The following is a 25,437-nucleotide window of genomic DNA, read 5'->3' on the forward strand; positions in this document are numbered from 1 at the left end:
AGTAATTTCGAAAACGTTATGATGTGATGAATGATTTCGTATTTTTATGGGGATAAATCAACAGGTAGTGTTCCTAGATTGTAGGAAATTTCCCATGAAATTAAGAATTATGCAACACTGATATGAGAGCAAATTGATTTGTGGTAAATTAAATTTAACTGTTGATCGTTTGTACGAATTTAATTTAATCAGTGTTAATCTTTAGAAATTTCTTTGTATTCAGACGGAATATGAATACACAATGTGAAAGTAATTTCAGTCCTTATTTTGTAATAAAGAATGTTTGGCCTGACTGAATGTGCAAAGTAATCATGTTGCACTTGTGGAGGTTATTACACTAAAACTCTCTCTCTCTCTCTCTCTCTCTCTCTCTCTCTCTCTCTCTCTCTCTCTCTCTCTCTCTCTCTCTCTCTCTCTCTCTGGCATATTGAATATATAGTAGGTAGGTTGTTAGCGTATCAGTGATTTAAGAAATCCGGAGCCCCCCGCCCCCACGCTCTCTCTCTCTCTCTCTCTCTCTCTCTCTCTCTCTCTCTCTCTCTCTCTCTCTCTCTCTCTCTCTCTCTCTCTCTCCTTAATTGAAAATCAGAGATATTTTAACCCGTGCCATTCACAAACGTAACATTATAGTTTTGTGTAAAAACAGGCTATCACTGACATGTTTATCGCGATAAGTCTTCAAACGCCATTTGATGTTGACGTGTATGGATTCGCAGCTCCAAAAAAAAAGGATTATTCCATTTTAGAATTCATCTTGATTCCCAAGTTTTCGTTAGTACAGTTTGTTTATTTTACTCGTTGGGCGCTCTGTTGCATATGCAGTATATTTCCGCTTATTCGTGTATATATTTCCAGACAGTTCCATATATTTCTTTGTTTTTATGGACGCAGATCACTTAATCCTTATTGGGGAGTTGCTATTGCTTTTCTGAATTCACATTGTTTCAGGTTACTGTGCTTATTTTAACTTAGAGATGTGGATGTATAATTTCTTTCACATTTCTTGTATAAGTGTATATGCCAGAAATTTATGGATGTATTTTATTAATTTTCAGGTATTGATCTTTTCATCTTTTTTTTTTGTTAAATTCACTTTTACTCATTTATTTGACAACATAAAACAACTTCATGTTGAATTCACATAATATGTTTCCAGCAAGAAACTTTTTATCAATCCTTCACCATTTCAACATCACGTGTTCGAATACATAATGATGTGATTATTTTGGGACGATAATAAACGCGAACATTGAAACTCTATAGTTATTCTTTTGCAGAATGTTTGCAGTTGCTTTTAAGCTGCTTCAGCCATGTTTGATTTTAAGGGGTTTCAGTATTTCATGTATTATCTCGAGCGGCGTTGAAAAGTTTTACATATTTTGACTTTCAGTGCTGCATAGAACGAGCTGTTTTGTTGTCGTTGTTGTTGTTATGTTTGTCGTTTTTTAGCTGTTTCTGCGTCTCATATTTATGTTTTTAGCAAAAAACATCAGTCGTTCTCCATTTATATATCACGTGGTTGAATACATAATACATGATGATATGATGATTATGGGACGACATTGACCGCGAATATTAATAATATATAGTTATTCTTTTGATGTTGTCAGAGTTATCGTTATTTAGCTGTTTCTGTGGTCTCACATTTTAAAGAAATATGATTATTTATTCTGAATAGTTTAGTCTTTAACGTAAGCTGTTCTTTCTCTTATGTAAATAAATGAAACCCAAAGTTAACTCTATTTATAGGAGATACTTTCATTTACTGTGGCCTGTAGAACTTTACCTGTTATAAGTGGTTACTAAGAATTGTATCTGGGATGTATTGAATGACACTTGTTGCTTTATTATGTTATTTTAGTTTGTGCGGGATTATTCCTTCGATATTATTAGTATTACTCTTATTGAGCAAGGAAAAGTTACTTTTAAGATGTATGGAAAGTTGGCGGAGAAGAGACCAAAGAAGAATAGAATCAAACTGAATAAATATTTTAAACAACAGTGAAATGAATTTATTTAAATAGATAGATAAATAAAAATTTATATATATATATATATATATATATATATATATATATATATATATAATCAGAAAAAACAAACGTCCTTTAAAATTCATTAAATAATATATTTTCATATATGTTACCCACGGGACGGTGGACTTATTATCAACTAAAAATTCCCTTCGGTAACATATATGAAAATATATTATTTCCGAGGTAAGTGAATTGATATTAAAGGACGTTTGTAGCTTTCTGATTGTATATGAATCACGGTGATGTGATAAATAGTCATATATATATATATATATATATATATATATATATATATATATATATATATATATATATATATATATATATATATATAATGTGTGTGTGTGTGTGTGTGTGCGCGTGTTTGTGTGTGTGTGATGTGCGTATTTGTATATAGACTTGAGCACAAATACGTTCATATAAAAGATAAAAGAATTACTAACAACACATACAACGGGACATTTATTTCACTAATTCGGATTTTCACAGCTTTGAATGAAAGTAAAGCGGCTCAGTTAGAGGGTATGCAAAATTTACGAATAAATAAATTGTATCCCTCGCTCCTTCACTTCTATCAGCTGAAATGTCTGATGGAAATGGTACTAATAGCTGCATATTTTGCGACATGAATTATGAATTGGAACAGAAACATTGCCAGCGATTCTCGGCGGAAGCTGGGTGGAAAATTATCTTCGAAAATTTCTTACTCAGGGTTTCACTTTTATTGATGATAGTCAGTGTTAAGATAATTTATCATTCAAGTCTGGAATATAAGTTTTTCTTGAGGTGTTGGGTCGCAGGCATTCCCCTCTAAGTGTCTATGTTTGTTTTCTGAATATCTTGACTCTGGCAGTTGGTTTAATGACACGTTTTATATGTCTTTGAACTCTTGGAATTTAAATACATACGTATGCTTAAATGTGATAGCAACAGTCTTACTTATGTATGGTATGTGAGGATAGTCTCTTCCTTTGTAGTGATACTCTGTTATAAAGCAAGGCAGCACAGAAACGAAGTACGTTCCATATCTAATATTCAGTCACAATTTCTATTCGCATTTATTCTTTTGATCTTTATAAATAAATGTAAATGAGGTTGTCTTTGGCAGATGATTATGGCGTGATGTAAATGGGCCATGAAACTTGCAAGGAATTCTCTCTCTCTCTCTCTCTCTCTCTCTCTCTCTCTCTCTCTCTCTCTCTCTCTCTCTCTCTCTCTCTCTCTCTTAAAATCCTTGGCTGTTGATATAAGGCAGTATTTGATGCGTCTGGCTCTAATAGATGTACCGAGCAATCCCTCTAAGAGACACGGCTGAATAATTTAGGTAAAGTAATCTACTTCAAGGCATTCTATTTCATGTAAGTTCGTTCTTTTTCCATTGAAAGTCGTATTTGGGATCTTGTACAGAGTCGTTGGTTTCATTTATATCTGTTAAATGTTACTATTACATATCATCTGATCTCTTATGTCTTTTCCCCTCTGGCTGTCCAATTTGAAAAGCTTTACCCACTCCAATTTTCTCCTTACGCATAAAACCATGTTGCGCCCCAGTCCTACACGATTATGCTTTTACCTAACTCTTCAGATACACACACACACACACACACACACCCCATATATATATATTATACAATATACATGAATTTTAGTAAGCAATTATTATTTATATTATTTTTATTATAGCAGGAGTAGTTATAGTAAACAAGTATTTATGTCGGCAACAGGACACTGTGGACCATGATACGACCGAATCAGGAAATATGGTTGAGGTCACTCGTGTTAGGTTTGGCAGTTTTTCACGCCGAGTGGCTGAGAATTTATGGTCCACCTGTCTCCCGTTGCCTCGCCAGAGTGTGATCTCGCGCCAGCTTTCGTGTTTAAAGCTCACCGTTGACCTCTCTGTCCTGTGTATGTTATCGGTCATTCACATCTTGATTCCACCGTTCATAAGTGTAGTAGTCCGGTGTTCTAATTTTTCGGGCGATACTTCCTCACAAGAATACAAAAAAAAAAAAAAATGCCTTACAGTGGTTCTTCGAATAGAAAAAGAAAGTTTCTATCACGGATAGACCTCACAAAGTTTTGGTTTATTGCCTGCTATATTGAAAGTGTCACATGTCTGAGTCTTTCTTCTTTCCAGTATTTTCTTATTTCTAGCCTTACAATATTTCTGTCACTGATGATGCTTTCACTGTCTTCCTAAATTTCAGTTCATAACTTGATCATACTCTGCGACCTAGGAAAGTTAGAAAAGTTTGGGAAGCAAATTAGAAAGTTTCGAAGTGTAGAGTCCGTTAAGAGAAGTCGGGAACTCAAGACAAAGATTAGGTAGAGGTGACTTAGGGAGTAATCAAATTACTTTGTTAAACTTTTATCTATGACGGATGAAGTTCAGTCATTTCCAAGTATTTCCAGATTTTCTGGTCTGTTTTTATAAAGTAAATGTATTAAGAATGTATACAAGATTTCTGAATTGGTTTAAATTCAGTAATCATAATGAAAAGAAATATATATATTTTTGAATTACTCTAACCCTAGAGGTAATGATATCGCAGGAAGTTATTACCTGTTACCTAGAAAATTACTTTACCGGTGCTTAATGCATCATCATTATTGTGGTGCAGTAAGTGTGTGCAACAATAAGGCAAGCCCGCTCGTGGTGAGTCAGGCGACCTCTCAGATGTTTAATTAAACTGCCTCCGTTTGATGGAGTGGGAAGCGAATTATATATTTAGATCATTACTAATAGATATAGAAGTCATGTTTTTATATGTGATGTTGGCGGTGATAGCCATTGTTGTAAAGTGCATCACAATCCCATCAAATGTTGTTTTAGAAAACATGCAAACAGGAATGTAAAAACCTTTTCGCGTGTCAGGTACTTATTGATAGAAACGCAGGAGTTATTGCATCATGAGGAAAAGTTACGCTGATTAGTAAGTTGGCTAATACTGCGAAAAAAATTTTATTCCCTAGTGCCTAACATTTCTATTATTGGATACTTGCTTGTTTCCTGATGACTGGAAAGAGCAGTATTTAATTTCTGCTCCATTGCTGGGAATAGTAAGATTTCTTATGCGTTTATCGGTGGGAGCGAGTATAAACCGGGTCTGGTGTGGGTGTTTTTGGTCGCTTACTCTTTCTTGCTATAAAAACACCTTCTTGTGTCTGTCCTTGCAGGAGAGATTGCATCCTGTGTTTTTTTTTTTTTTTTTTTTTTGAAAATTGCAGCGTTCGGTTAAATTACTTAGCTTGAAAAGAAATTGAAATCGTATCTATGTCTATGCGGAAAAGAATCTTCCATTAGACCTGGAAAAGTGCGCTAGAAAGAGCACGACTTCCAGTGCTTGAAAATAACACTTTAATTTGTTTCTTGTCTCCCTTTTGGGGAAAATACATTTTCTACCCCGTAAAGACATTATGGAAGAGAATGATCTGTTTTGCGCTCTCTGGTGGGGAAAAAAACCGGCTTGTTTTTGAGTAGCAACAGCAGCTCAAATACCGCCAGATAACTGTGCTTTGTGGGTATCTTCTAGGATATTTGGTTTCAAACTCTTTGATCGTTACGGTCCTTTGATCATAACTTTAACGGGTCGGGAATGAATGTATAGAGTTCAGGTCTTCGTCTCTTGATTAATGAATCTGAGCTGCCACAGTGCTTCGAGCAGCCAGGGGAATTGAAATTGTTCAATGCATTGTAACCTGTCTTAATGTTTCCGCGTTTCTGAATGTAAATGGGTACATACATACGAGCATTTATGTAGACATACATACATACACACACACACATATATATATATATATATATATATATATATATATATATATATATATATATATATATATGTGTGTGTGTGTGTGTGTGTGACACATACACAATATATATATATATACATATATATATATATATATATATATATATATATATATATATATATATATATATATATATGTGTGTGTGTGTGTGTGAGTTTGTATGTATAATATATATATATATATATATATATATATATATATATATATATATATATATATATATACACACTAATTACTACTACTACTACTACTACTACTACTACTACTACTACTACTACTACTACTATACTATTATTATTATTATTATTATTATTATTATTATTACCATACTTTTCCTTTCTTAAGAGTGCTATTTATGTGTGTAGATTTGTTTGCTGATATATTTCTCTGTTTTCTCTTTCTTTTTCTTTCTATTCAGCGTGATTATCTTTGTGTGTGTGTGTGTTTTGTGGGTCGCTCCATATGAATATTTGCATAATTTCAGTGATGAGAATAATACTGATGATAATAATTGTTGTTATTATTATTTTTGTGAAGACAACCTTAAGAAATAATCTGAAATTGTCATTACAGTGTTTAGGAAGATTCCGCTTGTTGTAGCTGCCATAAGCGAAAAAAAAAGAAGGAACAAAGTGAAGGAGAGTTTAGTAAAACAGAGATGAAAATATCAAGTAAATGCGTTAATGTATAAAAATTTAATACAACTTGAATTACAGAAATATGTTGCGAGTAAGTTGACCAGATGAATAAATAAATAAATAGGTATACAGATAAATGGAAAATAATTACAAAAACATTTTACGAATTTTAACGGGGAATGGATAATAAATATACTCCCCTCTTCCTGATTATACGCTCATGGAATTCCACTTATAAAACGGTAAGATGGAATCTTAAATGCCATGGAATTATTTCAACGTCCCTCGAAATATCTCGAAAATAGAATACGAATAAGAGAAATATACCTCAAACACTAAAGTATAGTAATATTAGGAAAAGATATTTGGTATAATTCCTCGTAAAAGGGTGTATACATGAAACACGCAAAATGAAGAAAGCTTTACCGTGTTAAATGACTATTTCAGTGTAGCCTATTCGGAAAACCTCGAACATTGAAAGTAAATCATTGGAAGTTTATACTTAATTTACAATGCCTTTTTAAAAATAGCGGACATTTGGGTTGAAGATATTATATAAAGAATTTCTTTGGCATCCCCCCCCCCTTTTTTTTTTATAAAAGTCTGTGCTTTGGAAATGTCAGATGCCAAATGTACCTTATTGAAGAATAGGGGAATAATTTCCATGTTAAATTTCCAGAAATTTTATGTTTTAGAAACGGATTATTTTATTAATACACTGGTATTAATTTCACTTATTTTCCTTTGCAGTTTGATGTATGATATTTTCAAACTATAGGTAGACTTTAAATGGAATACTATGTTAATATATAATCTAAATGGAGTATTGTGTTAATATATGGGTATAATCTAAATGGAATATCGTGTTAATACATGTTGAGATAACGTGTCAAGATTTTTCCAAACACAACTAAAGTTTGATTATGTTGTACGTATATTTTTAAAGTATAATGTTACTGAAGTCTTGTGTTTAGATTTTTTGCAATGATAAACATATTTTGTAACGCTAATCAGTGGAAATCTTTCTGCATTATAACTACATTCGTAAAATTGTAATTTAGATATTTATAGTGTAATGGTCTTAAGTGTTCATAATAATATATAAATATGTACTATAACAATACTCATATGTAGTAATCACCGTGGCAGTAAGGAATGGGCCTGTATAAACTTCATCGTGAGAAATGACTGAGTAACGCATTATCCTTTGTCTTTTATTTATTTTTTTTTTTTTTCAAAAGATATGAATGTTCATGCGGAAATGAAACAGATTTCCATATTTGAATCAGGTTTAGGGAGCTGTTCGAGATTTGAAAGAAAAGTCTCGTGATAGGGTTGGATTTAGGGCGAAAGAAGTGTAAAATACGATGTTTGAAGAATAAAATTCTGAAGGAGAAAGAGGAATAGACAGGAATCAAAATATGTGAAGATGAAAGCGATGAAGTTCATTATTCACCTATTTTCCGAGTCCAGTTCGTCCAGATATTATTATTATTCGCCACACCATCTGCCTGTTAGAAGTCCGATAAAACCGATGAACAATAGGAGCCTACCATCAGATCCTAAAGGATTAGACTGGAAAAACTTGGTAACTTTGTAGAGTCTGCGAAAGACAGATTGTTTGATGAAGTGCCGTAATCTTAAAACAATCTTAAGACATTCTGTGTTTGCTCGGGTCTAAACATACAAGCAGCTCAAAGAGTAAGAACCCGTGGTGGCACAAGGCCACATATATCAACATTGCAGTGATGATCAGTAAGGCTCTTCTAAGGAAATATTTGGTTGTTTCCATACAGGTGCATCTATGACTAAGTGATTGATATTTAATTATGTGCTTAATTTGTTTTTTTGGGTAGAATTATGGTTAAGTTACTATGTTGACCTGTCCAAAATTTCATTTTGCCATTGATTTAGGAAATTTTCATTAGATACAATATTTTTATTAGAATGAAAGACAGTCCTAACGATAGGAAATAAGTAGTTTTTTGCCTTGAGTTTTCTTTTTCACATAAAAATTATGCAAGACAATAAAAGTTTTTATTTTGCTTTATACTTCTAAAAAAGTTCTGATTTGTCTCGTTTCTTTTAACAAAATATCACCGATTTTTTTAAACGTTCTTTCTTCAGCAGCTACAATGGAAAAAGTTAACGTTCTCTCTCTCTCTCTCTCTCTCTCTCTCTCTCTCTCTCTCTCTCTCTCTCTCTCTCTCTCTCTGTTACACACACACACACACACACACACACACAGTTCTTAGATGTCTGGCTGTCACGCTTTCCTTATTTTACGAGGTATTAAAACTTGGCAAGCGTTCCATTCCAGTCAGCCCCAAATGTAGCGTCTATGATTTGAGAGTTTTCGAACTGGAATTCCCGAAAAAGAAATCAAGATTGGCTCTTATCTGGTATAAAACTTACTTTCTCCTTCGGGCCAAATAAGTCTGTTTTGTTGTTGATAACGGCTGGGAATTATTCTCCGTTTTTTTTTCGCGTTATTTTTATGGCCGAAAGCTTTGGGAGGATCTGTTAGCGTTTTTCCAGGGTTTCTTTCCAGTGACTTCCAACTTTGCTATCAAAATTTTTCTCTCACGTTTAACGCAGTTTCCGGCTTGATTTGGGTTTTTACGTTGAATTTGATCTAAAAATATTAGTTCACTGACTTGCCTGATTGTTTTTGATTTGTTGTTATTTTAGGTGTTTTCATTTATATATATATATATATATATATATTATTTTATATATATATATATATATATATATATATATATATATATATATATATATATATATACACACACATATATATATATATATATATATATATATATATATATATATATATATATATATATATATATATATATATATATATATATATATATATATATATATATATATATATATATATATTGCCTCTTTTGCTTGTTCCTTTTGATGTTTCATCTATATTTTTTTCTGTAACTTATATTCCTTTTATATTTCTCTCTCTCTACCTATCTGGGGTTAGATGCTGGCTAGTTAGAGAAGCTCAGTGAGTCAGTGAGTTAAAATATAAAAGTGCAATGTCTTAAACCCGCTCAGGTTATATGGTCTCGGATGTCAGTGTACAACTTATACCTTTGCAGCTGAAGAACGGTTCATTTGAAAAGTTTTTACAGAAAGGTAAAAGGAGTTATGCTAAGTAGTAGGAGGGGAAAATTATTTTTGTTCAGCAAAGTCTGTAAAATGAGTCGTTCTTCAGAATCTCAAGAAATATAGGAACTGTCGAAGCAAAAGTTGTAATGGTGAGGATATGGAACTCACTTCTCAGGTAAAGTATCTAAAAGTATAGTCTTTCATCAGTTACTTCATAGGAAGCTCTTATTTCTCTTCAGCCCAATTTCGTGTTTTACATCTTATACTAAAATGAAATGTGAATAAAGAGAAATGGTGGAAGCTTTTAATTAGTTATAAAAACGCATCTTTAATATTACATATCCTCATCACCACTTTTTCTTCCAATCGATGTGGTTAAGAGCTTTTTCTAAGTACACGTATGCCGGTTTGCTTTACCATCAATTAATAAATTTCCTAATCATCGCGCTATCATTCTTCTTACTGTGCCAGTTAAAATCCTACTGTGCAGCTTCTGTAGTAACAAGTATTATTATGATCTTGTAATTGTTGCTGTTGTATCAGTCACCCCACCCAGTCGGAATATTTCCCCAAGCCAGACATGCCTTAAAAACCACAATAATATGAACATTTCATTTCGATTCGGATGTACATATATCGATTTTATTGACACCATAGGCAAAAACCAAAAACTTCCTGGTTCGGATCCTTGTCAGGGTAGGACCATATTCGTGTAATTCTCTTTAGGCGCAAGTTATTCCCAAGGAAAAGTGAAAACCATAATAATGAGTTATTTGTGGCTTGATAGATAAAAATACAAATATGTCAATTGTAAAGCTAGTGACAAACTGTCATAAAAGTAAACTATCATAAATGTAAATGCTTTATATACTCAGTATACAGTTATCACGATTGAGATGAGTTTTGTTCAGATACAGTTGCAGAATCTAATTCGACAAGAATATGTACTGCACAATCGAAGCAACTTATATCTCCCTTGAGGGTTGAATGTTTCAAACTCGACCCAAAAGGGCTGGTATTGAATTTTAGAGTATGATCATTTATATTATATAATTACCTTCGGATGCAAATTGTTTGCAATATATAGTGAATTCGTTATTAATGGTTTATTTTGGGCTTGATACAGAGACTATCAAAAAACTTTGTAAAATTCGTATATATATATATATATATATATATATATATATATATATATATATATATATATATATAATATATATATATATATATATATATATATATATATATATATATATATATATATATATATATATATATATATATATATATATATATATATATATATATATATATTACGTGTGTGTGTGTGTGTGCGCGCATGTGTTTAATACCTTACTTTAAATCTTATTAAGAAAGAAGGGAAATATATTCTCCGTTTTTTTCGCGTTATTTTTATGGCCGAAAGCTTTGGGAGGATCTGTTAGCGTTTTTCCAGGGTTTTCTTTCCAGTGACTTCCAACTTTGCTATCAAAATTTTTCTCTCACGTTTAACGCAGTTTCCGGCTTGATTTTGGTTTTTACGTTGAATTTGATCTAAAAATATTAGTTCACTGACTTGCCTGATTGTTTTTAGCCTCTTTTTGCTTGTTATTTTAGATGTTTCATTTATATATATATATATATATATATATATATATATATATATATATATATATATATATATATATATATATATATATATATATATATATATATACATACATATATATATATATATATATATATATATATATATATATATATATATACATACATATATATACATATATATATATATATATATATATATATATATATATATATATATATATATATATATATATATATATATATATATTGCCTCTTTTGCTTGTTCCTTTTGATGTTTCATCTATATTTTTTTTTCTGTAGCTTATATTCCTGTTATATTTTTCTCTCTACCTATCTGGGCTTAGATGCTGGCTAGTTAGAGAATCTCATTGAGTCAGTGAGTTAAAATATAAAAGTGCCATGTCTTAAACCCGCTCAGGTTATATGGTCTCGGATGTCAGTGTATAACTTATACCTTTGCAGCTGAAGAACGGTTCATTTGAAAAGTTTTTACAGAAAGGTAAAAGGAGTTATGCTAAGTAGTAGGAGGGGAAAATTATTTTTGTTCAGCAAAGTCTGTAAAATGAGTCGTTCTTCAGAATCTCAAAAAATATAGGAACTGTCGAAGCAAAAGTTGTAATGGTGAGGATATGGAACTCACTTCTCAGGTAAAGTATCTAAAAGTATAGTCTTTCATCAGTTACTTCATAGGAAGCTCTTATTTCTCTTCAGTCCAATTTCGTGTTTTACATCTTATACTAAAATGAAATGTGAATAAAGAGAAATGGTGGAAGCTTTTAATTAGTTATAAAAACGCATCTTTAACATTACATATCCTCATCACCATTTTTTCTTCCAATCGATGCGGTTAAGAGCTTTTTCTAAGTACACGTATGCCGGTTCGCTTTACCATCAATTAATAAATTTCCTAATCATTGCTCTATCATCCTTCTTACTGTGCCAGTTAAAATCCTACTGTGCAGCTTCTGTAGTAACAAGTATTATTATGATCTTGTAATTGTTGCTGTTGTATCAGTCACCCCACCCAGTCGGAATATTTCCCCAAGCCAGACATGCCTTAAAAACCACAATAATATGAACATTTCATTTCGATTCGGATGTACATATATCGATTTTATTGACACCATAGGCAAAAACCAAAAACTTCCTGGTTCGGATCCTTGTCAGGTAGAACCATATTCGTGTAATTCTCTTTAGGCGCAAGTTATTCCCAAGGAAAAGTGAAAACCATAATAATGAGTTATTTGTGGCTTGATAGATAAAAATACAAATATGTCAATTGTAAAGCTAGTGACAAACTGTCATAAAAGTAAACTATCATAAATGTAAATGCTTTATATACTCAGTATACAGTTATCACGATTGAGATGAGTTTTGTTCAGATACAGTTGCAGAATCTAATTCGACAAGAATATGTACTGCACAATCGAAGCAACTTATATCTCCCTTGAGGTTGAATGTTTCAAACTCGACCCAAAAGGGCTGGTATTGAATTTTAGAGTATGATCATTTATATTATATAATTACCTTCGGATGCAAATTGTTTGCAATATATAGTGAATTTGTTATTAATGGTTTATTTTGGGCTTGATACCAGAGACTATCAAAAAACTTTGTAAAATTCGTATATATATATATATATATATATATATATATATATATATATATATATATATATATGTGTGTGTGTGTGTGTGTGTGTGTGTGTGTGTGTAATATAATATATATATATATATATATATATATATATATATATATATATATATATATATATATATATATATATATATATATTACGTGTGTGTGTGTGCGCGCGCATGTGTTTAATACCTTACTTTAAATCTTATTGAGAAACAAGGGAAATATATCATGCTTACGAAAACGTAACTTTTAAACTTTTTAAAGGGTGTGTTATTGTATTATGAAATCACAGAAATCGTGGAAATTATTGCTTTCCATGATGTATTAATTTGGAAAATATTTAGATAAAGAAGAAAGGGTTTGAAGCAACTGACAAACAGCATTATTCCCTTCGGGACTTTCTTCCTGCAGCAAACGTTCATGAAACGTGTGACCTCTATATGCTATTCTTGGCTTTTCTCGACCCTTCTGACCTTTGACATCCTGAGACGTTGCATCTCTCAAAACGTGTTTCTGTTGTGAAGAAAATAACCTGTTGTCGATGCAAATGTTTACGGGCATCTCTTTATATTAGTTAATTTATTGTTTATTCATGAAAATGTATTTTATCGTGTTTGTTTATTTTGAAGTTAAGCTTCTCAAGGAGTCACTAATTTCGTTGATATGTTGCTTCACTAGTAATGCTTTCTGCGTATTAGGTCTTGTTGTCTTTCAGTTTACTTTCCGCCAGTGAGATCAAATATACTTTTTTATTTTAATTCTACTTAATCTACACTCCATTAGTGCTTCACTGGTATCGGACATTAATGAAAGGAAAAAGTTAGTACTTGGTTTTGCTTATGGTTGAAACAGGGCCAATCATTAACGCTGTTCACGTAATCCTGAGTGGATTTCGGTAAATCAGTGATTTTAGAAGCGGATGCTCACTGAAGCAGAAACCTTTGATGATATTTGCAAAAGGTGGCATTTTTTTTTTCCGTGAAGGATTCGCATTCCGTATTCTCGCTCCGATTTAAATTCAAGCTCTTGAAAGCTGGTTATTTCAGGGTTCATTTAGGGACATATATCATCGCAAAAGCTCTTTCATTATTCAGACTTATTTGAGAGAGAGAGAGAGAGAGTTCTCAGTTAGCCGCAAAAGTTTGGGAGAATGGAAATTTCATATCAATTTTTTATGAAGCGTCAGCTATGTTGATATTCTCATTAACTGTACATTTGCTGGTAAAGTGGAGAGTTATGTTATTTTCATTAACTTTACCTCTTCAGGTAAAGCGGGTACCATAGGGAATTCTACAGTCGAAATGCTCATTACGAATCTCATACGGTACAGGAAAAGCTGTCATCAAGGCATGTGTTAGGAAAGGAAGAGGGGGCGATATGTTGCTTGCAGTCTAATTTTTTATAATAAAAGCAATATGTGTCAAAAGGAGTAGACCTCTATTGTATGCTGTAATGGTAAATGAAAGCCATGAATATTATTGAGCAATTAATGTCAATATTGAAAACGTAAGAACTGAAGGGTTTAGTTCGTGAAGGTAACAAACGGTTGTACGATCAGACAAGAGGCGAGTCAAAGAATAGGTAAAAGAAAGAGATTGTTTGGGAGTAATCTCTAGGTCTGGTAGAAGGAGGATTATCGATGGAAACTGAAATGGAATGTATTGAGATATTGTTGAGAGAACTCCTTTTTGTAAGTGAAACGTGGATGCTAAAGCGAATAAAAAAAAAAAAAAGGTTGAATTTGTCATAGATGAATTAGCCATGTAGAAAGTGTAGTAAGAAAATGTGAAAGGCTGAGAGATGTAATGTAATAGAATATGGTAAGAATCAGCAAAAGTAAAAAGATGAGATCATAATATTTTGAGATTGGTAAGAGAAAATGAAGGACAACAGGTTGAATATACATTATTTGGAAGGTGAATGGCGCCGGTGGGTAGGTTCGATGCACTGAGGAGCCTTTTATCCGGTCATATGATGAGATTTATGTTGTGGAAGTATCCTGCAGAATACTCTACCCTGATTTAAGAGTAAAAGGTGAACATGGCAGTGACTGTTGCATTGATGTACCTTGGAGGTACTCAGTTCTAATAGTAAACATTGTAGAAGTAAATATATAATATATATATATATATATATATATATATATATATATATTCAAATTCAATTCAAATTCAAAATCTTTATTTCGGACATAAATGGCCATAGATAAACACATACATATACATATATAAACATACATAAAAAGCCTCCAAACCTTAAAAGAATAAAAATTTAAAATAATTATGAGAAATTATTACGAAAGAGTGGTGAAAAATTATGATATGAATGAGGTGCGGATAATGACTCTAGGTGATACTTCCTACTAAAAGGACATATACATATGCAGCATATCAGAACAAAACAAAGAAATACTGTATTCTTACACAAAGAGCGCACCAGATGCACTAAGCATAAATGAGGCCTTTCCAGTGTTTGAAAATAAATGAATTATGCAAGTAAACTGGGTGGGCAACCTTCTTCATAATACAGTTTTCAGAATTCTTCAGCCTTTGCAAATAGCTTGTTATGGTTTTGCGTCTCAGTTCCTGAAAAGATGGCTGACCAAAACCCACAAAAAGAGCGGATGCGTTTGCATACCTCGGAATGCCCATGAGTCTTCTAAGGCTATCGTTGTAGCATACCCTCAGCTTATTTATAGTCCGTTGTTTTGCTCTGACAACCAAAGACATGCCATAAAAACTTGTACAAAAACTCGTAAAAAGCATTTTCTTGACATCAGCGCTACATTTAGAAAAATTCCTTAAAATCATATTGCCCCTCGTACATAGACCTCTGTACAAATATTCTACATGGGCATCGTCCGAATTTTGAGCAGTGAGATAATATCCTAGGTACTTTATTTCAGGTACAAAATCTATACGTGCATTGTTAACAACAATAGGTGATATATTACTTGGGCAAATCTTACTCTTAGAAAAATAATACATTTGGTTTTCTTTACATTTAACAATAGAAGCCTATCGGACATAAAATCACGACAAATGTTTACAAGCTGTTGTAGCCCACCTACTGAGGGAGCAAATAAAACAATATCATCTGCGTACAGCAAATGGATTAAAATCATGTTGTTTAAATAACACCCCGCTTTAGTTTGACTCAGTCTCTGTGAGAGGTCATCCATATATACATTGAACAGGTAAGGTGAAAAGTAAACTTCCTGTCTCACTCCACATGAAGTGGAGAATTCACTCGAAAATACATGGCCCCATTTGACAATCATTTGCTGATTTTTATACCATTCACCAAGCAGTTTAATAATATAGCAAGGAATATTTCTTTTTGACGGTACTTCAAGTAACATCTTATGAGACACTTTATCAAAGGCTTTAGACATATCCATGAAACAAGCAAATACAGGTGTTTTACGAACATTATACTCCTCAGTTACGTGTTTAAGAATATGAACTGGCATTTCAGTTCCATGATGGGATTTGTAAGCGAACTGGTTGTCACTTGTCAATAGGTACTCTTTGCATCTCTCCAATAGAATCGCTTCCAAAACTTTTGAGATAACAGTGGCTAGAGCAATCGGTCTATAATTAGATATGTCACTGTGGTCCGCGTTTTTATCTTTAATCAAAGGAGAGTATAACCAGAATAAGAGCTCTTGGTAAGTATGAATGACAGAAACAGGAAGTAATGAATAAACTTAGTAAAACTCTAAGTACCGGATGCGCCTCAGTTAAGTGCTGAAGGGCCAGCCCGTCATGTCCAGGGCTACTGGAAGTGTTCAGAGAATTCAAAGCATTCAGAAATTTCATTGACATTTGTCCCTGTAACATCTCGCTGACTCTGATTTTCCACTGGGTCTGGAACAGGATGAGTAGGATCATTAAACAGCTCAGAATAATGTTCTTTCCATAACTCGGCAATGTTTTCATAACCACTCACATTATTTATTATGTCTGGCAAGAATGTTTGGGATTTTCTTTTCTTATTTATTTCTCTCCAAAACTTCTTCATACTCCCTTTAAGACTCATAGCAATTTTATTGGATCAATTTCCTCTTCACTTTCCTTACAAAATCTAAGCATCCCTTTGAACTGAGCTCTAGAAAATTTCATTTTTATCATAGAAATATCCATCCCTTGGATTACCAGATTCCTTCCATGCTAAATAGTCATACCGTGCTTCATGATGGAATTCCTTTACAAAGTCGTTCCAACCAGGAACATGGTTGAAACCTCTGTGATTCAACTCCTTAGAGTCAGACGACTGTTGAAGTGCACTAATTATGTCCAAAGAAATCTTTCAATAGCTCTATAATGATCTTCGTTTTGACATGGTCTTGTGTTACATTGCAGAGCTTCCAAAGGCAACTCGACGTTTTTCAAAGCTTCTTCAGATTTAACTCTGTATGCCAGTAGATCGCAGAGATAAAACTTCGTCTGACTACCATCATTCGTCTGTACCAGCGTAGGTAGTTGAGAGACCTTCAAAGAAAATGAAAGGGACGATGGTCTGAACCAATAATGGAATGCAACACACGTATATTGCTAATGTGTGTTAGAAGACTGGGGGCAAACAAGGTGGTCTAACCAACGGTATGGCCCGTTGCATCACTCACCCAAGTGTAAGTGTCGGAGGGCATCACAGCAACATCACCAATACAATAATCGTAATGGGTGCAGAAGTCTTTCAGCTCGTTACCAAAGCGTGATTCAGGGTGAGCGTTAAAATCACCAACCACAAAACCTCCCCATTTGGGTGATCTGACATAAGACAGTGTATTTTTGCTAAACAGTCAATGTATTCCGCATCATTTTGTCCGTCTGAGTATGGAAGATAACAATTGATAATCCTTATACAATTTTCATTTATAGACACGTCAATACAAATTAGTCTGTCATTTGAGGTGTCTACTCGCCGCATACAGGAGGCAAAGGCTCTTTCGGTACAGAAAAGCAACTCCCCATAAGGACGACCAGTTAACAACTCATTCGATAAATCAACCGGGAAACTGCATAATATGCAAATTCAGAATTTATTCTATTCAGGTAGTCTGATTCCTGCACCGGGAGCCAAGTCTCCTGCAAACAGACTATGTCAGAAACATGAGTTAATTCGGCTACATCAAAATGGCAATTTCTTACTGATCTACAGTTATAAGATGTAAAGCTTAAATCCATTTATAAAGAGAATAAAAATGAAGATTAATCATACCAACGACGGACCAAAATATCCTTACCCCAACTTTCTGGTTTGTACAAATCCTTAACCCTACTTTGAGGCATTTCTTTAATAATAACTTTGAAAGATCGATAGTGAGAGAATTTTTGTTCAACCAGCTCACACTGCACCGTCGTGACACCTGCTATGCAAGAAACATGGCCAAGAAGCATTTCTGAAGTCGTGTCAGGTTGCAGCCTAGACACAAATAAATGTACATGCCTTAAAGGCTGAGCTGCCCTAAGTGTGCTTCCATCACTCTCCCCAATGATAGGAGGCTTACGCCGTCTTCGTTCAAAAACACTCCCCTTCTCTTTATAGCCCTGACTTTCTTTTTCTTGAGCTTGTCTTCTTTGCAGTAAGCGCTTCCGTTTTGTACTCGTGCCCAGGTATGTTCCATCTCTCTTCTTCCTTCTCCTCGTCGGCTGTGGACTCGGCGAAATCCATAAGAACGTCCCACCCCTTCCAAGGTTTGCTACTCCCATTCAATGATTTTTGTTGCCCATCTTCATTCCTTCTATCTTTGGTCGGTCCAAGGTTTTCTGCACGACTTTTGCCATCGATAATCTCGGTTCAGTGTTCCTTGCAAAACGTATGTAATCGTCCACTGCAGGTAAGTCACTGCGAGGACTCACTCTAGCCTCCTCAGGGTATGGTATATATATATATATATATATATATATATATATATATATATATATATATATATATATATATATATATATATATATATATATATATATGTATAAATTATTTATTTATTTATATATACATATACAGTATGTGTGTGTGTGTGTGCAGTATATTTATTAGTACTAAACAAGGGCAGGAGTTGCAAATTGTTTATCATTTTCTGCTGTTAATCGTCGAAAGAGCCGAAAATATGCAACTCATGTTTAGATGACCTTCCAATTAATAGCAGACTTTATTTTTTTAAATCCAGTTCATCTTCTTGACGGCGAGCTCGGAAAATATGAGTTGTCTTATTCACGGTTCAATTAGCTTTTTTGGGCTTCGTTGTTGATTTTTCATATCCGTTTTCACTCGACCCAAGTGGCGGTGAAGAGTCAGTGGTGCCGGAAAATAATTGGTTAGTTCTCTCTCTCTCTCTCTCTCTCTCTCTCTCTCTCTCTCTCTCTCTCTCTCTCTCTCTCTCTCTCCGCGTTTTTTTCTATATTTAAAGTGCCTTAAGGAAGGCTGCATTTTTGCCTGTCAGGTTAATGAATGAAGGTTATAATGTATTTTTGACAGATATATATTAGAAACGTTGAACCTGCGGAATTAAAATTATATTTTTTATTAAGTAAAGAAGCAAAAATCGCCTGTTCAATCTGTATGAATATTTATTACTTAACAATAGCTATAACTATGATTTGTGTCTTAGTGCACGTCTGTGCAATTTAAGTAAGCCCGTCTGAAAAGTGAAACTTAAGGTTAGTGACGAACTGAAATTCTTGGTGAATATATAGTTATGTATGCGCAACTGAATGAGAATTCTGCTAACTGACTTATCAAGAAAATGACAATTAATTACTAGCCTGGACTATTTTGTCACGTGTACTTAATTTAAGTGGTTTCACTTAATTAACCTTGTATGAATGTATATATCCCCTTTAAGGAGTTGTTTCAGTAACTCCTCATGACTGACCATACCACTTCATTGATTGCCTCAGTCAAATTTGCAATTCTCAGATTAGTCTGGCCAGTGATTTGATTTATACGCCCATTTATACTGCACCTGCTCTTTTTTCTTTTATTATACGTTCGATTTCTTTGGTTACAAAAGCCAAAATTCTCATTCTCCACTATATTTTCCCCCAAATGTTGTTTTCCTGCATATAGCCTAAGTGGTTTGGCTTTGGTGACCATATTTCTTTTCGTTGCTATTATTGTAAAATAGTTATATAACAGACATGTTACCTGTGATTGATGGAAAGTCATTAAAGATATAGAATTATATAGTTATTTCCTCAAGCAAGAAATTCGAGGTACTTGAAGGAAATAAATAAAGCAGATTTTCCGCAAACTCATATCGACAGAACAAAACATCTTGTGCTCTAAAAAATACAATATTTCATTGTGTATCAGGTCATATGATATTTGATGCGGGGAAAAATATATCAAATTCTAGGGAGGGCAGATTCTTCACACAAATATTTAGAAGGAACAAAACATTCTTGTGTATCAAATTATATGGTACTTGATGGTGGAAAAATAAGTCAAATTCTAGGGAAGGTAGACTCTTCACAGAAATATGTAGACGGAACAAGGCATTCTGCGCTCCTCCAGCTACCACAGTGTTTCTTTAAGTGTCGAAATATATGATACTTGATGGTGGAAAAATAAATCAATTGTAGGGAGGGTAGATTCTTCACAGAAATACATAGCCGGAAGAAAGCGTCCTGTGCTTCTCCAGCTACCGCAATATCTGTGTGAATGTTCAGCGGAAATTGCGGTGCCGTAACAGCTGGGTATTCCTTGTTTTGTATCAGCCGCTGAAGTCCAGAGTGATGTGACGCTCCAAAGACTCCAGTTTCGTGTCGGCCCCTTTTTCATACCGGTGTTACATCACCCGGTTTATTTTCTCGCTCCCTCCTCAGGGCCTCTTGGCTACTTCCATTTCATTTCGCCTTCCTTCTGAGGGAGGATATTTTCATGTCGTAGGGGAATGCTGGGTTTCAGTTTATATGTGTTTGTGTTGACTTGTTTATCTTTATTTGTTTATTTTCATCTCCTCATACTATGGTTTTCTTTCAACATGATGTTTTGCCTTACTTTAATTAAAGACACTCGTTCTACGGGTGCTTTCTCCACTAACTTAGATTCGTTTTTGGCTTGTTTGCTTAAAGAACAGTTTTTAGGCAGAATATCAGTATGAATTATAGTAGCGGTAAGGGTAATGTACGTGCTTACCATCCTATTCTGTGAAAATATTCACATCATTCTTAAATGACATTTCGCAATGATCATTCCTCTCGTTACGGTACATGGTAGAACTAAAAATGAGTTACTTCAAGCCAATTTTTATCTAAAAAAATTAATCAGATATTACGTAACGTTACATCCCATCATGTATTTATAAGTCGGAATAAACTGATACCCTTCGAATTGGTTGAATCGCTTTGCCAGAACCTAACGGTCATTAATGTGAAACTGTGAGCTTGCGTTGTAAAAGAGAATTTTCTTCGTACATTTCTTCTGGTAAAATAGGTCCTCAGATAACGAACGCATCCTAAATTCAAGGAAAGAAGTAAGTCAAGTCTTCTATATAGCAGATATAAACATGAGCACTATTTTTGGTGTGTGTGTGTGTGTGTGTGTGTGTGTGTATGTACAGTATGTGTATATATATATATATATATATATATATATATATATATATATATATATATATATATATATATATATATATATATATATATATATATATATATTAGTTATATGCTATACGATTCCTATCTCCATTCTGCCTGCAAGCCACAAAATACCAGGTACCTAATATTAATAATAAACATGCGGTATTGATCCTGGCTCTCTTTTAGTGAGACGAACTTTCTTTAAATGTGCATTTATGTTCGTGTGTTTAAAAGTAGGCATCTAGGTGCTAGTATGAAAAAAAAATGAGATGGAAATATTACGGATTTGTTAACTATATTCAAAAAAAGATATGAGATAAAAGCAAAACGAAACCACAGCCACGCTGGATGTTTCAGAGATATTTTTCCGGGGAAAGTTCTATGTCTTGAGGAGGTAGTTTTGCACACAACATTTTTCACAGCTAAATTGGTTACGATAGTCGTCTTTTTTCCGGACTTTTTCCATCTTCCTGAAGTTGAGAGATGGCCCTCGAGAGGCGGCCTCCTCTCTTTTGGTCTCGTGCGTGTTTCTCTTGAATAAGACTTCGCGTTGACTTTTAGTGTCGATAAAATGCAAATACGCTTGACATTTGGTGGGATGAAACATTGTTATTTAGGAGAGAGAAAGAGGTATACATAATTATGAACCTCATCTATGTTGTCTCAGCGGACGTCCCAGAACAGCTTGAACAACATTTTTTTAGTGTTTTATACCATCATTAACGAAGAAGTTTTATAGATAAAAGAGTCACGAGTTGGGTATAGAACAAAAAATTCCATTACCTGATAAACAAAAATCTTTTTCTGTTGTTGTTAAACGTGGCATAGGGCTTCGAAGCTGCGTAATCGCGATGTTATTCCTTTTTTTCAACTATATTTTTATTAGTTGATGGTTATCGTATCAGACTCATTGTTAATGTCAAGCGTTAGAGTCCTCAGGATATAGTTAGATATTCAGAGTTGGCAGAAACGAAATGGCGATGTAATTTCAGTTTTTCCTTATTACTTGTCATGTAACTTTCCCTTTTGCCCTAGTGAGTGAGGGAATTAGCCCGTTTTTCTTTTTCGTTTTTCTAGATTCAGTTTTTCGTGTAAGAATTTTTAGGCATGTTATGTTTGCTTCTCATTTGAAATAGAACTGGAGGGTTTAATTTTTTTTTTAGCCTTTCTTTTATTATCTGACAGCATTTTTCAGTCCTTTCTTAAACTGTGGCAACCAACGGCTTCACAGATACTTTGGCTGGGTTTCCATTTTCGTCATACTTGTGTGTGCGGCCCAAGATCTGAATTGTATCCTTTCATTGTCTGTGCATATTTGTCAGTGCACCTAGCATTTTCCCGTTTACAACGTATCCTCCATGTCTTCTCTCGATCTTTCCTTTCCATTTGCTGTACAATTTATTTGAAACTCACTACTTTTTCTACTTTCGCATTTTTATTTCTACTCTAAGGCTGTACTGTCTCACTGGTACTGGTTAGAGCGCCTTCTCTGCTACAAATTCCATTTTTCTTTGTCACACTTGTAAAGCTGCGCCATTTTTATCCCTCTTTTATCGGCACCACTTCTCGTAACTGTAGCGTCTCCCGGCTGCCTCAACGTCATTTACCCCTCTGTCATGTGCGCAGCTCTCTTGAATTTCCATCCTTTCTCTTTGTCTCCTAACTGGCGAATCGCCCTTTTTACCCGTCTTTTGTCTGAGCCTCGTCTCTCCCTCTGTTCGCAGGTTGTGTTTTACGGCTTTGTGACTCGCGTCTATAAGAAGGACGGAAGGGAGACGTATCCCGCCGAATTCTTCATCGTCAACGTCTTTAAGGGAGCGAATATTATCGCCAAGTTGCTCGGCGTCAACGGAGGATACGGTGGGGTCTCCAACCTCAGGGACAAGTAAGTCACCTTTTTTGTTTATTTGTTTTTGTGTCTTCAAGGGGAGATTTTCACCTGTCTTTTTAATCTAACCAGTGAGGGCAACATGACAATTAAGTCACTTTTTCCACTGATTAATTTTTGAAGAGCGTGGAACGGATTTTATGATTTGCCTTTTTTTTTACGGGGTAAGTTGACATTTAAAACCTTTTTTTTTTTCACCTTGCTGTTTTTGCGATTTATTGATGTCAGGTAAGTGTTGTTTCGTAATAAGTTACTTTTTATATTTCTTAGTGATTGGGGTAAATTAACTGATAAAAGGTTTTTCTCGTTTGTTTTTAGTACTTGAGTTTATTTCAGTTCCGAAGTGATGCGGACCAGTGATTAAAAAAACGGGACCTTAAAAGGAAACTGGTCTTTCCAAGTTAATTGCTTTTCGCTCTCCGTGCGCTTTTTTTTTTTTTACCTCTTTCGTTTTAGCTTACTTTTTCGTTATATGTAGACGAAGAATCACTAGAGTGACTCTCGTCATCTTAATGAAAGTCATTTTACTTGGGTACAATCGTTTTTGATGATGAAAGCTTGGAAAATATTTACTGAAACTGTGTTGCTCGTCTTTCAAACACAAATGCATTTTTAAGTCTCCTTCTCTTTTATCTGTGTGATTGTTGATTGTATAAGTCTGCCTGGAACTGTCATTTTAGAGCTCTCTTGTTTACCTCGATCTTGATTGTGATGCAGCATCCTCTTCCCAAAACTAGGGGTCTGAAAGGGTGGTATTCAGACTACCATTATGTGTGACATTATGTCGAATTTGATGTTTCATCATATGGCTCCCTTAGTTCGTTTTTATCTGACTTCTAAACGTTTTCAGTTGTCTTCCTCAATTACTGCAGTACATATTTCGTCTCAAGATCATAGTTAGACACTGCATAAATGAATCAACCAACCAGAAGAAGTATTTGCGAGACCCGTTATTCTAAAGAGTTAATTTTGTCAAGATGCCAAGTTTTTTTTTTTTAGAAGATAAACTATGTCAAGAAGAACTTGCAATTGCAGTATCACAAAGGATAATTTGTTTTATGTAAATGAGTCTTCCTTGGTTTCGAGTTGCTCCAGAGGCAGGATTCCAAAAATCAGTGTTGCTTTTTTTTTACGTAAACATAGATATTTTGGAATTCTCTTTCAGATATCCTGTTGCTAACGTGTATGCCGTTGAAGATTTTTTCTTCCTTTTCTTAAAGTAAGGATAGAGTTTAAGAGAGCAGTAGTAGTTTTGCTTAAACTAGTTTGAAGGTTTTTTCGGGTGCGGTTACCTGCAGAGGGCTGCGTATATTTCTTTTTTCATAGTATTTCTGTTCTCGTTGTGTGGTTAATTTGACTGTAAGTGTAGTGTTTTAACATCATTAAGTAGCAGTTTTTTTATTTAATTTTCTTGTGCAAATTTGAAGAGAAAGTCATGTTTTTTGAAATACCTGAAACACGGCTCTGTTTACTCTTACAAAACGGAATGGTAGCAATTACTAGCTGTCTTAAAAACCTAATATTTGAAAGAAAGTGTTCCATTTTACCAACACTTTATTGGGCTATTTTAGATTTCTAACTTTGAAAATATTCCTTAGTCCTTTTCGGCTTATTAAAATGATTGCAACTAGACACAACGTATACGAGGTTCTCAGGACCTGCTTATTTTGATGAGAGATCCGTTAGGCTCTAATCTGTACCGGATTAAAGGAACAAAACCAACATATCAAGATATTAGTAGAGCAGTTTTCTTCTGCATTTTACTGTATCAGTAAAGGGTATAGGACTGCCAATTTGATGACTAGTTCCATGTAGAGCATCACGAACGCTATTGCTCTGCTTTCCTGGCATCCCCCTTTGGGGATTCCACAACCCTACACAAATTTACACTGCAACTGTACTCTAAATCATTGGCACTAACTCGGAGAGTGCTGTCTTGATATCTGGGTTGTACCCTAACACCACCTCGGCAGTAGGCTTCAGTTCGTGATATGAATGTTTGAATATTATACACAATATATATATATATATATATATATATATATATATATATATATATATATATATATATATATATATATATATATATA

General features: G+C 33.9%; 1 protein-coding gene across 8 annotated transcripts in view; it reads left to right on the plus strand.

Annotated features, from left to right (window-relative positions):
• The window catches only part of LOC136849181 (uncharacterized), a 1,024,479-nt gene that overhangs the window by 633,071 nt on the left and 365,971 nt on the right, over nucleotides 1-25,437 (plus strand). For all 8 annotated transcript variants that reach the window (XM_067122296.1, XM_067122298.1, XM_067122295.1 and 5 more), the window contains one exon: nucleotides 23,184-23,344. In XM_067122296.1, coding sequence (XP_066978397.1) covers nucleotides 23,184-23,344 — 161 coding nt within the window. The remainder of the gene's footprint in view (nucleotides 1-23,183; nucleotides 23,345-25,437) is intronic.

Source organism: Macrobrachium rosenbergii, chromosome 20 (genome assembly GCF_040412425.1).
Source record: "Macrobrachium rosenbergii isolate ZJJX-2024 chromosome 20, ASM4041242v1, whole genome shotgun sequence".
Lineage (NCBI taxonomy): Eukaryota > Metazoa > Arthropoda > Malacostraca > Decapoda > Palaemonidae > Macrobrachium > Macrobrachium rosenbergii.